General features: G+C 44.5%; 1 protein-coding gene across 1 annotated transcript; it reads left to right on the top strand.

Moving 5' to 3' along the window:
• The first annotated feature begins 5,159 nt into the window (after nucleotides 1-5,159).
• On the top strand, nucleotides 5,160-8,777 carry LOC309358614 (uncharacterized protein). Its single transcript, XM_081891968.1, has 2 exons — nucleotides 5,160-5,265; nucleotides 7,685-8,777. The coding sequence occupies exon 2, from the start codon at nucleotides 7,713-7,715 to the stop codon at nucleotides 8,487-8,489; it is 777 nt and encodes a 258-aa protein (XP_081748094.1). The 5' UTR covers nucleotides 5,160-5,265; nucleotides 7,685-7,712; the 3' UTR covers nucleotides 8,490-8,777.
• Nucleotides 8,778-18,938: the final 10,161 nt, after the last annotated feature.

Below are 18,938 nucleotides of genomic sequence, written 5' to 3'. Positions count from 1 at the left end.
CAGGCTCATAAATTTGTCGCCCATATTTCAATGCATGCACTGTCGTTTTGTGCCCTTGTTCCCTGTGCCTATATGTGGGCAAGACACATATGTAGGTCATTATTCAAGTTCCATTGTGGGTTGTCCTCCACTTATGGCTTTTACTAGATGCATTACTGAGGGACAGAAGTAATTGAAAGCACTCACTGTGCAGTGAGACAAGCTGAGATCTGGGATGAGAACTGATATGCACATTCAAGAAAAGCAACATTTTGAGACATAAATTTCCAAGGCAATACAAGGGAAGAGGAAGCCATTATTTAGCTGCTGAAAAGCATCCTGGCAGGCACATTGGGGTGAATGTTGACCAACAGGGCCATGGTGCACCTGTCAAGTTCATGCACTGAAGGAGCACACGGGGGTGGAGGAGATTTTCCTTGAGCCTCACTGCATGGTCATAGAGTACAGCTGGTAGTTGGCTCAGGAGTGGGGACGTTGTCTTGCCTCAAGTCTTCTTTGATATGGTGGCAATGGTACTATCCACAGACAAGATGTGGGCATCAGCAGCCTTAAAAACATAAAGGGACCCCTGACCATTAGGTCCAGTTGTGACCAACTCTGGGGTTGCGGCGTTCATCTCGCTTTACAGGCCGAGGGAGCAAGCATACAGCTTCCAGGTCATGTGGCCAGATGACTAAGCCACTTCTGGCGAACCAGAGCAGTACATGGAAACGCCGTTTACCTTCCCGCCGAAGTGGTACCTATTTATCTACTTGCACTTTGATGTGCTTTCGAACTGCTAGGTTGGCAGGAGCAGGGACCGAGCAATGGGAGCTTACCCTGTCGCAGAAATCGCGACCTTCTGATCGGCAAGTCCTAGGCTCTGTGGTTTAACCCACAGCGCCACCCACGTCCCAAAATCTGCAAAAGATTTGAGAGCCACCACCTCTGAGACTTAGACCACATTGACACCATTTGTCTAAAGAAGCATGATATCACTTTAGACAGTCATGGCTCTCCCCTCCAATAATTCAGGGAACTGTAGTTTATTTTTATTTTTTTAAAAAAAGATATTCATTAAAGTTTCAAGAAAGATTACAAAAAAGTTGCAAAATAAGAAAAGAAGAGGGGGAAAACAGAAAAAGAAAAAATTACAAAATACAGAAAAATGAAAAACAGTTAAAATCAAATCAATCTTTTCGTATCTTATCTTTCATTTACTTGTTTCCCTGACCTCCTCACACCTCTCTTTTTTGTATTCCAGTTCATTTAGTTAAATCAGCAAATCCTTTCCCTCCTTGTTTTTATCTTATCCCTCTACCTTGATGTATTATATCTTTACATTCTCATCTGTTAACAATCCATTTTTTCATACTCCTTTATAACATTGCTGCTAGAACCACTTAACTTCATGCCAACATCATTCTAACATTCATTAATTTGGCAGTGTTTATGTAGATAGTCTTAAAATTTCTTCCAATCTTCTTCCACCAACTCTTCTCCCTGGTCTCGGATTCTGCCGGTCATTTCCGCCAATTCCCGGGAACTGTAGTTTATTAATGGTGCTAAGAATTGTTAGGAGACTCAGTTCTCCTCCCAGAGCTACAGATTCCAGAGTGATTTAACAATTCTTCTTTCTTCACAGGAAACTCTGGGATTGTAGATCTGGGAAGGGAATTTATACTCAAAGTATAAATCTCTTTGTTTCTTTTTGTTGTCCTGCCATTACTAGAGGAATATCATTTACAAGAACATGAGCACCTGCAAACACTATGGATTTCACCAATACAAAATTGATTTAGGCAACAGTATTAGTACAAAGAAGAATATATCAGTGAACAAGCCCAACATCATATTCCTCAACAAGTCAATACCCCCAACATTTATCTGTTTTGGACAGTGGATTTTTATACAAACATTTTTGAGTCTAATATGCTGATAATGTTAAATTTTGCTGCATCAAACTCCGTCTCAAGTCTTAGGAAATATTTCATATTCTTTAGATTCCAAAGCAACTTTCCATTGTTTAGGCTGTGTGACACATTATCATTCCCTATTCCACACCTTTCTTTCCTGAACACAAACCTTTAAAAGACTCATAAAGCATTTAAAACTGTAGATTTAGCTTTCTATAAGGATCCAATAATTCCCTCCATAATGTAGGAGGTGGTGAAGTGCTCAAAGCAGATGGTCCATAAATAAACCCCAGCAAACATTGGTAATTGGAGATACAGTGGTACCTTGGTTTATGAACTTATTCCGTTCCGGAAGTCCATTCTTCAACCAAGGCGTGCTTTCCCATAGCAGCGGGGGACTCAATTTACAAAGGGAACACACTCAACAGGAAGTGAAACATGTTCTTATTCCAAGGCAAAGTTCACAAACCAAAACATCTACTTCCGAGTTTGCAGTGTTCTTAAACCAAGTTGTTCATAAACTAAGCTGTTCTTAAACCAAGGTACCACTGTATTTATATTTTGCACTTGCCAGTCATTCCTGCAAATCAGGAAATGACAAAAAAAAAAATCATCTAAACAGCAGATCTAATGTCGGCATCTCATATTCAGCCCATTTCTTCCACATAAAGGCTGCCTCTCTCTTCAAATCTGGATTACATTTTCTGGATTACAAATCCAGAATTACAAATCTGGATTAATTTAGTGTAAGCATGTGGCTCAAATGGTAGCTATTGAGATATGCCAAATCTCTCTAGTTGCTAAAATTGAAAGTTGTGAAGGTCCAACAAAGGACCAAAGAGGGAGGGTTAAGTAAGCCATCTCTAAAGTTACCCAATCTGGGCCATTCATAAAAGAAAGCATTTGCCAATCATTTTTATATGCTTTGTGGGATATTTTTTATTCCATTTATTTATGTATAGCTTTTACATCCCACTTCTCCTCCCAAGAGCTCAAGGTTGTATATAGTTCTCCCCATCCCCATTTTATGATCACAACAACCCTTCGAGTGATGAGCTTGATGACTGAGTGGGGACTTGAAATCCTGGTCTCTCAGGTCCATTTCCAACACTCCAACCACCACACCACACTGGCTAAACTAATAAAATATAAAGCAATTTCTGGAATAAACTCCTTCTGTTATTGGCAGCTACGTTCTCTCAAATCAAAAGGAAGTGGACCATTATCCCAAATTAACTTTCTACGTATCTCATTAATCTTTGGAAAATATGCTTGGAGGACATGCAATGAGCACAATACATATATTTTCGATGACAATGTGAATTATGTAAGCAAAAACTCAATGTCCTATCCTCTTACCACGTCCCCCTTTTGTTTTGTGGAAGATTGACATGAGTGCAACAGCACTCTCCCCTCTTGTGATTTCGAGCAACTGTTATTCAAAAGCATTAATGCGTGGCTGTGATCCCAGATCTCGAACTGAATTGGACCGGTTTAGATCAAGTTGAGATTCAGCCAGAGAAGGTTGAGGAAACCACAAATCAGCCTGGGTCAGATCATGTCCAGCTGAAGTGATTTAGGACTGTTAAACAGCAGGAGAGTCAGAGACTAAGAAACAGGCTGTGTCACCACCCTCACATGCTTAATTAGGGAGTCAAACCCTAATTAAAACTGTGTAAGACCCCCCCCTCCCAGTTTGGTTCAGCTTTGGGATCTGGATCTGGTCAGCCCCAGATCATCCTGGTTGAGACTGGGGCCACTGGAGGCCCCATCAGGCTCCACGTCATAACTGTGACTGGCACAGTTCTAATAATACCCAGTTAAATTGTACGTGTCTGTTTCTTATTATCCCACTTCAGATTCATACTATATTAGAAGTAGCTTGACCTGCTATGTCTTTTTGAGGATATTAGGTTTCTCCACACAATCTGTGTAACCACGCACACAAACAGTTGGTCTGCACACATATATGCAACATTTAATTAGTGCACAAGCAATGTATCTGTGTGCACAGTTGCTGAGCCATACAAATTAACAAGTGTACACTCTTTCACACAACAGGTGTACGTGTGTAGAAACAGCTGGCACCTGCACTCTGTGAAATGTGTGACCATATCCTTTGCTTCAGAGAATCCAGTGTTAGTCGTATTCAGAGTATACCAAGCAATATTAATGACTAAATGTATGCCCTCTGTTTTCAACAGGTTTAATCTAAGCAAAATCTAATAGGGTACAACCTAACGTGGTTAACAGCAAATCTACTTGCTCTTTTTTCTTTCTTAATGCAGATTAGCATAGAAATGGTAGGGAAGAGATTTGATTGATTAGTTGGTTACATCTATATCTCTCCTTTTTCTCTGAGGAGCTCAAGGTGGCCTACAAGGTCCTAACCCTCCTCATTCCATCCCCTCAACATCCCTGTGAGGTAGCCTAGGCTGCAAGGTGGTGATTGGCCCAAGGCCATATTTACTGAGCTTCAGAGTTGGGTGAAGATTTGAACCCTGGTGTCCCAGGTCCTAGTCCGACATTCTAAATATCACACTACTGCTGTCTCTTAACTTATGGAAAAATAAGTGCAGTGCAGTGGTACCTCGGGTTAAGTACTTAATTCGTTCTGGAGGTCCGTTCTTAACCTGAAACTGTTCTTAACCTGAAGCACCACTTTAGCTAATGGGGCCTCCTGCTGCTGCCGCGCCGCCGAAGCCCGATTTCTGTTCTCATCCTGAAGCAAACTTCTTAACCTGAAGCGCTATTTCTGGGTTAGCGGAGTCTGTACCCTGAAGCGTATGTAACCTGAAGCGGAGGTACCACTGTAACAACCAGTGCTTTTTTTTTCTATAAAAAAGAGGTGCTGGAACTCACCACAAATACCACCCTCATTCTCTTAGAATAGCATTGGCACCCACCTGAGAGGTGCCGGAACTGAGTTCTGGTGAGGAAAATAAATCACCTTGGTAATTTGCCTAATTTGCCTGATTTGCCTAAACCTGTCGGAAGCCACACTCTCTCCTAAAGAAAACCAGTCCTTGCATATGTCACCCATCAAGAGCCCCCACAAATATGTGAGGCACCGCTACAAAGCAGGAACTTACTCATTAGGTGTAGCACCTTCATTAAGCTGTTTACGTCCCATAAAAATAGCGAGTGATACAAAAGAGAGATATGGATCTCCTATGACGTGTCAGACATCTTGGGATTGATGAGGCCGGTTGTTAAGGGAGATTCTAGCTGTGTCACTCACCATTCCTGGGGTGCCTCACTTCCCATAGGAGCGGCCAGAAAATGGGTATAAAGAGGAGCTCTGGTCTGCAAGCTCACCATTCGAATCCATTGCAGCGTGTCCTTCATTCTTCCACATTTGTCCAACGAGGTAAGTTCAAGGCTTAGATCCTTGATAATCTTCCTTCTCTTTAATGCACGGAACCATCTGCAGCTTTAACCAATATACTATTCATTTTGTAGGATCGTGGTGCATTTTGTAGGATCTGGATTCTTGATACTTTATAGATTTCCTTAAAATCAATAGAGGGAGAGGGTCATCCTTCTAGATTTAAATGAGGAACAGGAGAATCTGTTGAGAGTTCTTCTTTTGTTCTCTAGTCCAGGCAGGGAAATACCTAGTGGTTGGCTACGTTGCCCCAGACTGTGGGTGCGCAAAATTTCACCTCCGTTGGCGCTTCGGCGGACGAATCTGGCTGCTTGCACAGGCCATTGCAGGAAGCTTGTGGAGTCCCTTCCCCAGTTGGCTGGCAAAGCTGGTGGTTAGCTTGTGCAGTGTGGCTTTCCATTACAGGGCCATACATCCTAGAATGCCTGCTTTTCCCACACTCCACTCTCCCTGCTTGCCTTGAGAGCAGCCTTTCAGTTGATGTCCTGGCTGAGAAATGTCGGGAGAGCCTCTTAATTTACCATAGCCGAGTCGCTTTCCCTTGTTACTTTCCCGCTTCGGCCAATTTCCAGTACACACACACACCGTTGCAAGTTTGCCAGTGAGAAAGGGACCGTAGATTTAAGTGGGACGTTCTTCTGAGAAAAGAGTGGAATCTCAAATTTAGTGCCTTTCCGCTGGCATCTTGTCAAAGGTAACAAAGAGGCAGTTGAAATATGGCCAGAAGTTCTGTCTCTGGCTTGCCAGGTTTAGGCTGCAGTCCTGTGTACCCAGTTTCCTGCGAGTAAGCCCCATTGAACTCTGTGAGGTTTGCCTTTGAGTAGTCATTTTTAGGCTTGTTCTGTTAAATGTCCCATTTGAGAGTCATTTATGATGACAACATGTTTTTTTCTTTTCATAAGGGCGCCAATACAGCTCCATGCCTAGGGCACAAAGCAGCCCAGATTTGTTTCTGGATACAGTGGTACCTCGGGTTAAGAACTTAATTCATTCCGGAGGTCCGTTCTTAACCTGAAACTGTGCTTAACCTGAAGCACCACTTTAGCTAATGGGGCCTCCTGCTGCTGCCATGCCGCTGGAGCATGATTTCTGTTCTCATCCTGAAGCAAAGTTCTTAACCCGAGGTAATATTTCTGGGTTAGCGGAGTCTGTAACCTGAAGCATCTGTAACCCGAGGTACCACTGTATATGTATTTGCTGCTAAGGTTTGGAGGTGAAATGCAGGCATGCAGTGTAGCTACTGTATCCACAAACATGCAGAAGATTGTATTTGGGGGTGGGTGATGGCACCTGAGCAGCTGAGGTCGCAGCAAATGAATTGGTGTGTCCTCCCGAACAGCAGTGCTTGAATGATAGCTGCAGCTAAGCCAAAGATTGCATCCTTACCTGTTCCAAGAGACATCCTAACCTGTTCCAAGAGGCACCTTAATCCTTTATGATTATCAAGGGATAAATCTGTCAGACAAAGGTTCACTGAGGAATTATTCCCAGAAGAGGCCTTATACATCCATGCCCTGTTTGCAGGGCCAGACCTGCTTAGCTGGTGCAGGGGAGTCATGTCATTCATATTATCCGTCCTCCATATCTACACCAGATATATGGTTTGGCTTGCTAGCTGGCAGCCAACCAGGTAGCACTGAGGGAACAGATTCAAGACAGAAAGTACAGAAAACAAGAGAGTTGAAACTAGGGATTCCGGAGGTGGTCAATTGGCCACTGGGTTGCACCAATTCAAAGCACAGGGCCAGGATCACCTAATGGAAGAATCCTTCATGGTAAGAATCCTTTGTTTCAACAGTGACTTTCATGTAGGGGGAACTGCCAAGTAACCTGAGAAGAGGTGGGGAAAATAATTTGGGTTCTGGGGCGAGGCATGGAATCCATGAATGAGGGAGGGGAAGTGGTCTGCTTGAAAAATGGCCCTGGGAAAGAAGGGCACACTAGGAAATAAACAGCCTTTTATGGTTAGTTGGGGAACAAGAGGGATAGCGGCAGAGCTGCGGCTGAGGCACAGCGCGAGTGCAGGTGGCGGGGTCTGCTGCTTGGCTGAATCCCAGTAGGGGGCAGTGTCTCTTCACATGTTGAGTTTCAGCTAATGGCTTTCTCCCCCCTCCTGTTTTCACTTGGGTCAGGCTCCTTGTTCAACCTGCGTCCTCTTTGTGACCATTACCCAAATGGCCTACCCTTCAGCATTCCTCAGATGAAAATATGGAGTAAGGTGGTGTGTTTGTGTGTGTACATTCATACATTCAACCATGTGATCCAACACACTGCCAATTGCCCCCTGTACTCCCTGGTGCTGCAGCCTGGACACAAGTTGATCACCATGAGAATGAGGTGCTTTGAGAAACAAGCATTGCAGCCAGCAGTGTGCATTAACTATGCTTTGTCCATTTTCCAGGTCTAACACACCACACGAAAGCCAAAAGATGAGCCAGCAAAAACAAAGCGGGGGCAGCTGTTGCTGCTGCGGCGGTTCAGGGGGCGGCTGCTGCTGCTGCTCTGGAGGTGGCGGCGGAGGCGGAGGCTGCGGCAGAGGAGGATATGGTGGACAGTCCGGCGGAGTCATCATTATACCAAGCGGAGGTGGATATGGAGGTGGCCAGCAAAAGATCCCAATGGTTGTTGGCGGAGGATCTGGAGGGGTTTGCTGCGGAGCCAGTAGCGGTGGCGCAGTGTGCTGTGGATCATCTGGCGGCAGTGGCCAGTCTTCTGGGTGTTGTGTTGGAGGTGGAATGGGTGGTGGATATGGAGGTGGATATGGAGGTGGCCAGCAAAAGATCCCCATAGTTGTTGGTGGAGGATCTGGAGGGGTTTGCTGTGGAGCTAGCGGCGGCAGTGGTGGTGCAGTATGTTGCAGCTCGTCCGGCGGCAGTGGCAGCGGTGGCGCCGTTTGTTGTAGCTCATCCGGTGGTGGAAGCTCAGGTGGGGTTAAGGTGATTGGAGGAGGATCCAGTGGAGGATGTGGCAGCAGTGGGAAAACCATTGTCGTACCTGGTGGAAGTAGTGGTGGTGGCAGTGGCGGAGCTGTCTGCTGCAGCAGTGGCAGTGGCGGAGCTGTGTGCTGCAGCAGCGGCAGTGGCGGAGCTGTCTGTTGCAGCAGCGGCGGATCTGGTGGTGGATCCTCACAGACCAAGTGCCCCATTGTCGTCCCACCATGCATTGGGCAAACAAAGCAGGTCTGCCCATTGCCAAGCATCAAGTAAAATGCAGCATTTGCCAAGCAACCCAAGAAAAGCTAAATTTGCTGCCTCGCATCAGCATCCTGTCAACGGCATGTTAAACCCAGGACACTTCTGCATGTTGCTTTGCACTTTCATTCTTCAATAGCATTTAATGTTCAATGTGTGGCTCATTCTTCAATGTAATTTATGAATGTGTGTGTGTGTGTGTTTGTGGTGGATGGGTGTTTCCTCATCCACCCACTTCTGCCGATTTCCTTGCTTCAATCTCCCTTAATGCATGGGAGAGAATAAAGCTTATCTCAAAATCAACACATCTATGATGTTTTCTTTTTGCCACCTGAATTCCACTGTCATAATCCGTTTGGCACATGCCTCTTTTAAGTTCAGCTTCATTAAATTTGTGCACCACCTCCTTCTAAGGAAGTCCAAACATTATCCCAACCATAAGTTTTTTTAAAAAAATACAACCTCCCACAATGCAGTAAGAAAATCACTGCCAGGAGCAACTGGCTGGTGCAGCAGTTAGAAAAAAGTCCCTCTCCCCCCAGCACTAGGACTCATGGACATTCAATAAAGATGAATGTTGGAAGATTCAAGGCAGCATAGTTAAAATCTGGAACAGAAGGCAAAGATGGCCAAGAGCCTGGATGGCTTTAAAATTCATGGAAAAAATTTGTGGAGGAGAGAGCTACCAATAGTTGCCAGCCATGATGACTGTGCTGTACCTCCACACTAAGGGGCAGTTGGCCTCCATGTGTCTTGAGAGTGCGCCTCCTGGGTGAAGTTAATCCGCTGTGCTAGCAGCACCAAAGCGACCTCCCTGGCTCGCAAGCCAGGGCAGTGCATATTGAGGTCTCAGGCTGCTCAGATGACAAAACTCCCCTGTCTGCCTCACTGATGTGGTCCAAAGGAAAGCAGAGACTTATGTTTGGCACCAGCTTGGCTGCTAGAAGGAGGCATATCCTATCATCTAAGGGACTCCAATCTGGATTTATATAGGTTTTACTCCTTAGCCTTTTCTTCTCCTGAAGATATCCCAGAAGGCAGTGGAGGTTCAGGATGAGAGTTTTCCTTCTCCTAGATGGGCTACCTTGCCACATTGACCAGTTCCACCTCCCCCTCACTTCGCTCTACAGAACATGCAGAAACAGCCTTCTTGACCACTGGACCCACTATAGGTCTCCTTCAGTCCATCTGCTGGAGCCTGTCTTTGCATGCAGGATAAGTCCCTAACTCGCAGAGGGTTAGAACACCCCTAGCTACTCTCACCTAGCTTAGCCAGCAGTAATACTTCTGCATTTGCCATGTAATACTTAGCCAGCAGTAATACTTCAGCTTCAGGGACCACAGATGTGCTGGAGTCCTTCTTGAGGGTTCCTTCTTGAGGGATCTGGGGAACTGTGAGAACAGGATGCTGGACTAGATGAGTCATTGGCCTAATCCAGCAGACTACTTTAAGTTCTTCTCTTATGCTCTGCTCATGCTCTAGAGATGAGTTGATCAGAAGAGTCTGGGCAGGGCGGGTCCAATGGAAAAACCCACACATGCTCAACCAGCTGGAAGATCAAAGCCAGCACGTTCCAATCATAGAGGAAGGAATGCATGATAGAGGAGAGGTAAAAGGAAAGGGAAAGAGCAAAGAGCTAGGCTATGGGAAATCCCAGCAACCTAGGAGACAGCACAGGGGGAAGGAAAAGGCAGCACGCTCAGTGTATTCATGTGGCACCAGGAAATAATAAAATAATAACTAAATAATTGAATTCAAACCCAGAAATTGTGGAAGCGAGCTGGAGAGTCCTTGTGGTTCATGAGGAGACCCTCTGCAGAGCCCGAAGAGTGTGTCAGTGAGGGCAAAGGAAGCCCCAAAGAGACCTGAGGTGCAGCGGGGCTTTGTTTAGGCTGCTTCGCCTCCCCGCCTAGCAGCTGATGTATGGGGTGGTACAGCAGCAGCTGCTATCCTGCACATCCTCCAGCCTCCTGCCAACCCCAGAGTTTCAATTCTGGTTGTGAATATTTTTGGATACAGTATTTTTGTTATGGATGGAAGAGAGAGCTGCAGAGAGGGTGTTTAAAGGGTTTTTAGAGGGTGCTCACCATTTTATGTGCTTTCAAACTGGTCCTGTTAGCTAGGGATGATGGGAATTGTAGTTCCAAAACACCTGGAGGGCCGGAGTTTGCCTATACCTGGAATAAAATATAATAAAATTGGGATTTAGTGGTTTTCCTCAGAATTGTGGAGGGCATGTGTCCTATGTCCTGTTTGTGAAGCAGTGTCGGCACTTCTTCTGACAGGAAATGCTCTGTCGGGGGGGGGGCACACAGAAGAAAATGGTGAGTTGAGGAGAGTCAATTAGGGGGGAGGGAGAAATGTCCCTATTTTCATCTGAGGAATGTTGGAGGGTATAGAATACAGGACTAGATAGACCCTTGGCTTGACCCAGCAGAGGTCTTTTTGTGTCATTGGGCCATTAGATGATGGGAACTGCCCTGTGTTCTTCAGATGAAAAGCGTTATACGAATTTAATGATTGAATGAATAAACGAAAGAATAATAAACTATGTTAACTGTGATGGAGCGATTTATTTCCAAGAGACATAGAGTAGTATGGTGTGCCACTCTTTTATGTTGGAACTGTTCTCCAAGTTTCATTGTCTCCTTCTCCCTCTAGTGGCCAAAAAGAAGGAACAACCTCCACCAGTCAAGGTGTTTGTGTGTGTGTGTGTGTGTGTGTGTGTGTGAGAGAGAGAGAGAGAGAGAGAGAGAGAGAGAGAGAGAGAGAGAGAGAGAGAGAGAGAGATTATTTGGCAGCAGGAGGCATGTTGGGATCAGGAATGGAATGTTCCTGCGGACTTGCCATGTTTGGAAAAAATGATTCATCCAGCTTTAGGTCAAACTGTTCTTGGATTTGGATGTTCCACTCAGGCACTCTGTGCTGAGGTGCCAGGAAGCCACAGGCTTATTGGGTCATGTTGAACCTCACCTGTTGATGTTGAAGTTGGAACATCCCAGAAGCCAGAAGCAATTGGCCAATGACACTCCAGCAGCTGGAAGAAGACTGAGGAACTTCTTTCCAGGTTTGGAGGAACATGCTAAATGCTCAGGGGAGAGGAGACCCCAGATCAGTAGTCACAACATCCAGCAAAGCTCCTCATGAGCATAAACAGACAATTGTTACTTGGTAATGAGGATACATCTGTCTGGGTCCCTTTCAATTCTATTGATTGAATGTATTGTCTTCCTATCTATCCTTTACTCTGACTGTTCTAGGAACATCGGAATCTGCCTTATACAGAGTCAGGCCACTAGAACATCAAGCTCAGTGTTGCCTACAATGCCTGATAGCAGCTCTCCAGAGTTTCAGACGGGGCATTCCCAGTCCCACCTGGAGATGCTTCAGTTACAAGTAGGGACTATCTTCATGCAAATTAGGAGCTCAAGCCAGGGCCAGATTTAGGTTTGATGAGGCCTTAAGCTACTGAAGGTAATGGGGCCCTTTATATGTCCAGCTGTCCTTTGTCAACAACAAATTGTCACTGTTTCTTGTGTTGCATATATGCCATATGGTAATTTATGGACCTAATAGGGCATATAAAGCCATTTGCACATAACAAAATATGTATTTTATCCTAGTAATTGTTGAACTGAAATACAATTAAGAAGAAGTATATTAAAAGTGAAATACAATTAAGAAGAGGTGTATTAATAGTGAAATAATTATTAAGCTCTAACTTAAAATGATTTTTTTTATTCATAAGAAACTTAACAATGCAAACACATTGGCACATTTGGCAATAACAAAAGTTCCTTTAGAAACACAATTTACAAAGACTCATAACCTAGTCTCTAGAAACTTGCTACAACATGAAATAATCATAGCAAACCAGTGATATTTTAGGGAGCAGGCTAGCAGGCAGGGCTCATGACTTACATCATAGGATCCTACACAACACAAAACACTGTTGCGTATGTAGGTTATATTTTATTTGTTTTTTATCTTATATTTTGGAAATGTAAATCGTGGTTTTTTCCCTTTATTTTTTTTTGGGGGGGTGCAAAAGAGTGTGACCCTAAGCTATAGCTTGTTTAGTTTATACGTAAATCCAGCACTGGCTTGACCGCTGAGCTACAATCCGTTCCCTGAAAACAGAGGACTATTCCAGTCCTCAGAAACCTTTTCATGCTGCTGGAAATGTTCCTCAAAACAACAATCTGGAAAGTACCGCTAGAGGGCGCCTGTTGCATCACAACATGGACTCTGTTCCAAAAAAAAAGAAAAAGAAAAAAAAGGAACAGCCTATTTAAAGCACATGGCTTTGCCTAAAGAATCAAGCTACAGTCACCATGATTCTTTAGGGGAAGTCAGGTGTTTTAAATGAACATTGAACGTACTTTTAATGTATGGTATTGATTTGCCTATCCTGTATTATTGTGGCATCTGAATATAGACTGCATTTTTAATCAAGACTTATATTGGCTTATATCTTGATCAGGTTCCTAAATTAAATGGGCTTAGATTTTCAAAGGTTTCATGCCAGGCAGAAAAAACCTTGGCAAGAGGTTTTCTCCTAAGACAAGAGGGCCCCATTGATTTATAGTAGAAAAACAATTCTCAAAGTCATAAAAAAAGGGGAAATTACATATGCTGCCCCAAGGCTGAAAAAACACAATTAAGAATGGGTAAATAGTAAAATAATACCAATGTGCCTCCCAGTAAAATGAGCCATATCTTCTTCCTAAGGTTGAAAGGCCAAGAGCAGTGAAAAAGACAACTGACTTGGCTGGAGAAGAAGCTTCTTTTTACTTTATTTTTAGGCTGGAAAGGGGGGGTGAAAGGAGGGGTGTACACAGAAGAGGTTTCTTTTTAAAAGCTGTTTTTTACTGAGTTCCTTCCTTTTTACTTTGAGAAGCTTTATTCTTTTAAAAGGCTACCTATGATAATGTATGAAATATAATAGCTTAAATATATTGGCTTAAATGTAATTATGCAAAGGATTTAAGAAATGCTAGATTCATAGAGTCATATTGCGATAGGAGACCAGAGGGGCAAATGAGCCTAGCCCCCCTTGCCAGACAGGAGACGCCATCGAACACTTCTGATATATAGTTGTCAGGCATTTGTTTAGAAACCTTAAATGAAGGAAATCTTTCAATGTTGATGTGAACTCAAGATCCTTGACATCTGTTGAACATAAAAATGTAAGATTAAACATTTGTTTTAGAAGGCAATAGGGCAAGAGGTGAGCTGGTAATTAAGATTCCATGTAAGATATATTATTACTTATATGTCAAATATATAGCTCTTTGTCTCCCTTATAAGGATAGGAGGATATGGGTGTATCTTTTTGTGATTAGTTATAGCAATCAGCCAATAGGAAATCCAACCAGGCTGATTGAACAGAGGCAGCCCCAGGAGGAGCAAAGGGGGCTGGATTAAGGGAATATAAGTGCTGGCCATAATGGCAGGAGGCAGGCCAGAGCTTGGTAACCATATACCACTGAGCCTCTCATTTATTTGTCTGACAAATAAATTATTATTTTAATTTCTCTGTTGCTGCGTTGAATATTTCATTCCAGCTAAGCGTTAACCACAAGCAGGGTGCTACATTTTATGGTGCCTGCGACTCGGATAAGTGGTCTGCTGGAACGCAGCCCCTTCGCCCTATTGGACAGGGTACAAGAGAGAGGATCTCTAAACTGCTTCCCAGCGCGCACTGGTAAATTTTTCCAGGGGGAACGCAGAAGTCTCGTCTGTCTGATACCCTGCCCACTGACGGCGACGGACCGGGGGGGACCAGAGAAATAAACAGGCAACCAGCTAAGGGTAAGTGCACTAAGGGGTTTTGGCCCTCCAATTAATTGGGAGGAAGAGAAGTCCTGATCAAACTTCTGCGTCTCAGTAAAGGGGAACTGAGTACGCTAGGTGGCTGGGTACATCAGATGGTGATCTGGTGTAGGGCAAAGGGAAGATTGGGAGGTAGAGTGTGGTTGAAGTATCTAGCGCATTGCATGTGTGAGAAAGTACAATGTGTAGCTGACCTAAGTGTGGAGTGAGTACTACTTCGTTTCCCAGTAAGGCGTGTGTGTGAGTGACTGAGTGGATACTTCACAGGGCCATACAATGGGAGTTGGGGGTTCAAAGGGGGAAATACACCTCTTGAATGTATGTTAAATAATTTTAAGAAAGCCTTCTCAGGGGCATATGGAGTCAAAATGACGCCAGAGCGCTTGAGAACGTTATGTGAATTAGGGTAGCCAAAACAAAGTACTGGATGGCCATCCCAGGGAACCTTTGATATAAATTTAGTAAGCAAACTTTGGTCTAACATCACCAAAGAAACTGGAGGGTGCCCAGAACAATTTTCATATATAGATTCCTGGCTGAGCACATTAAAAAAAAAAAAAAAATCCTCCATGGATAAGGGAATGCAAAGTCCAACGATGCAAATTATTGGCTGTAAAAGCCGAAGCTAGGAAAGGAATCTTGCCAAATAAACTCAAACCCATTTTGAGGGACCAGAGGAAGAGGTGCTTCCACCTCCACCCTATGCTCCACAACGAAGGGAGCCTAATCCAAACACTCCACCAGTTGTAACCCCAAGGCAAGAAACTGGAATGAATAATGGGGGTGGAGTCACAGAGCTTGATTCCTTGATAGATTATGATAAATATCTTCAGGAGGCATTGGAGTCCTATAATGAAGCCCAAGCAGAAGTGGTTATTCCACCTGTGAGTCCCAGTAGAACTCCATCTACAGTCTCTTTTAGTGGAACAACTGATTGCCTACCCCAAACCCCTGTACATCCAAGTCCTAGAGAATTATTACAGAAGTTACAGGGAGACCTTAATCGGTCAGCAAGCAATACAGCCAGGCGTATAAAGCTGCTAAAAGAACGCCTTGGGACAAATACCATCCCCTATGATTTGAGGCCCCTAGAGCAAAGTGAAGAAAAAGGTCACGTAGTAGCCCCTCTTAGAAGAGTATTTGATGCACTTGAGGAGCCTGTGCTGGTTAATGGGCAACCTGGACCACGGCCACCTCGAACTTCGACCCTGCAATGTATTCCATTCACAACTACAGATCTGATGAATTGGAAAACACCCCATCTTTCGCAGAAAAACCTCAGGCTATGATGGACTTGGTGACCTCAATAGTAATAGTCCTATTTGGACAGATTGTCGCCAGCTCCTGAATACTCTTTTCACCACTGAGGAAAGGAGAGACATAATTGAAAAGGCACAGATATATTTGCGTGAGCAGGCCAGAGTGGGAAATATTTATAATATTGACCATCATCTCCAGGACAACTTTCCCTTGGAAGATCCTAATTGGGATCCAAACAATGCAATTCACCTGGCCAGGCTTACTACCTACCGCCAGACACTTGTGCAAGGCATCTGCAGGGCATGCCAGAAGCCCACTAATATGTCTAAAGCAGGGGTGTCAAACTCAAATTCATCGGGGGCCGCATCAACAGTTTGGTCACCCTCAAAGGGCCGGTTGTATCTGTAGGACTATGTGTCCACTCTTTATTTGTATGGTGCATGTATGGGGACATATTTATACTACTGCTGGCATTATATCACTCCGTTTCTCCTCTCTTCTACAATGGGAATAACCATGGCCTACCTCCTAGGATTGTTGTGAGATCACATTAAGTGTGTGCAGTCGGGTACTGCTGCTGCAAGGCTGAAAACAAGAAACCAGCTCCCTAAAATACAAGCTGGCAATAGCCCATTATGTGGGTCAGAGGCGGCTCTGGTGCAAGTTCAGCTTTTCTGCGGAGCTCAGAGAGGCATTTGCCACCCTAACCCACCACGCTCCGTTGGCCCCAGTGTCTGTTGCGTGTGCCCCCGGGGGGGGGGATGATTGCCACGAGGCTTCCGGCAGGTGCTTCACCCAGGAGGGAGAGGGCCCAGCCTGCCTCCATCTCTTACGGCCCTGCACCCCAGGGACCAGGCCGGGCTGTGCCAAGCCTGCAAAGGAAAAGCACAGGCTGCTTTAATATCCCCATGTGCTTGCTGACCCATAACACTGTTTCGTGTTCGGTGCGCACCCACAAAAAGACTTAAGTTGTCACCTTTTGAGCTCCTGTATGGGAGGCCGCCCTCCTTTGTTCAGGATATTCCAACTGACCTCAAACAAATAGGAGACCATGTGACACAGGGACAAGTGCAATCTCTCCCGTGTTTTTGTCTCTCTCCCGTGTTTGTTTGTTTTTTTTATCTTAACAGGTGGGCCCTCAAGCACACGCCGTGCAGCATTGCCAAGCCGATTCATCAGCTCCAGGCTGGCATAGCATATGGGTGAAAGAGTGGAAACGTGATCCACTTGCACCTAAGTGGCGTGGACCTTACACCGTCCTGCTCTCTATTCTAACAGCGGTGAAGGTAGCTGAGGTGACCCCCTGGATTCATCACTCTCGTTTAAAGAAGTCTGAAGGCAGTTGGACATGCAAAGGTGACCCCTCTAATCCTTTAAAACTGACTCTCTCCAAAAACCCCTGTATCTAGCCCTACCGGGAGCGGGTTAGGTCACGGGCAACATTTGACGACCGGCCTGCTGCAGCCACAACCTGGAAGCTGGCTGACCTGCGCACGCCTGAAGCTTGAGGAGCGTCTAAACCAGCAATTGTGAACGGGAAGATTCTCTTATACAATTGATTGACTGCCCCCTTGTGGAACAATTATAAGTGATATTACACATTGGGGATCCTTGGGATATATGTTTTGGTCTTGGTGGTTCCCCATTTCTGTCACTGGGGGAATTATATTGGGACTAATAATTATTTGCTATCACAATAAGGTAATCTTTTGTGGAAGGAATGCATATGCTAGACATCAACATGATTTTATTATTAATCCTGATCCCTTGGGAAGGGGAAGGGTCCATGAATCTGACCAAATTTGCTAAATATGGATTCCGCCATGACCACAATATGTGGGTAGGCTTAGCTGAGATGATAGCCAATGTTGCAAATAGGACTAATTGCCTTGTTTGCTCTCTTGGGCCAGATGATTCAGAGGGAGGTATGCCCTTATTACCAATACCATTAAGTGCCATTGGTATGGTAAGCGAAATGCCACACCAAACAGAAGTACAGAATTTCCCCGGTTGGAACTCAACTAAACCAATACGAGTTATACCTGTGCAAGGGGAAATCTGTGTGCATAAATCATCAGATGCAGCTGACCCTACCATGATAGGCTCTTCTCATTGCCACTATACTTGGGATTATATTAAGAATAGTCAAACCTGGGCAAACGGTACTACGTATCGAACTCGGAATACCTTGCCCTGTGCACCTCCTTTTATTTATGCATGGAAAGTGGTGTGGAACATAACTGTGACAGAAAAAGGCAATCTAACATACTGCACTGTGAACTCTCTACCTCTTTTGATATTTTCGCCTTCTGTACTCCATGTACCAAAAACCTCAGACCCGATGGTTGTGGTGGATATGTGGAGAATGGGCATACAAGAAACTCCCTTCCAAATGGAGTGGGACTTGTTTCCTGGGATGGGTATTACCACCAATGTGGATTATGCCCACTAGTTCAGCTAAGCGAACACGAAGGAATGCTGATATTTCTCGTATAGCAGGAGGAAGTACCCAAAGTTGGAGCGGTACTGATGATTGGCCACCAGAGCGCATTATAGCCTATTATGATCCTGCCTCCTGGAATCCTGGTGAGCTCATACAAGGGGCACGGGATCCTATTTATAATCTAAACAGAATAATTCGATTGCAAGCAGTAGTGGAACTTGTAACCAATGCAACGGCCCAGAGTTTGAGACTTATTGCACAACAGTTGGATGAAAGTAGAGCCGCCATTATGCAGCTGAAAATGGGAATGGATTATGTACTTGCCAGGCAGGGAGGCCTATGTGGAGTCTTGAACTTGACAGGGAATGCCTGTTGCTTTAACATTTCTGATAATGGTGAGGCAATCCGTGTGTTGGCTACAAAGATGGAGAACATAGCACATGTCCAAGTATAAACATGGGAAGGATGGGATATGGGATGGCTCACCAATTGGTTACCTAATGTTGCGGGACTCAAAGGGATATTATTGTCTTGCTTGTTTTTCTTGACGGTAGTAATAATGGTTTTATGTATGGTGCCATGTATCATCTCATGTTTTAGAAGTACAATTAGCAAGATGATTTCGAATGAAACTCTACCTCATATCATGGCCCTATACAGAGCTTTACCTCAGGAATATGATGAAGATCAAGCTATCAAGGACGCTTGGTAAGCAAGGTCCTTGAGCTTGAAAGGGGGGAATGTGGCATCTGAATATAGACTGCATTTTTAATCAAGACTTATATTGGCTTATATCTTGATCAGGTTCCTAAATTAAATGGGCTTAGATTTTCAAAGGTTTCATGCCAGGCAGAAAAAACCTTGGCAAGAGGTTTTCTCCTAAGACAAGAGGGCCCCATTGATTTATAGTAGAAAAACAATTCTC

Source organism: Podarcis melisellensis (genome assembly GCF_964234715.1).
Source record: "Podarcis melisellensis genome assembly, chromosome: 16".
NCBI lineage: Eukaryota > Metazoa > Chordata > Lepidosauria > Squamata > Lacertidae > Podarcis > Podarcis melisellensis.
This window is presented reverse-complemented; position numbering and strand designations above follow the sequence as displayed.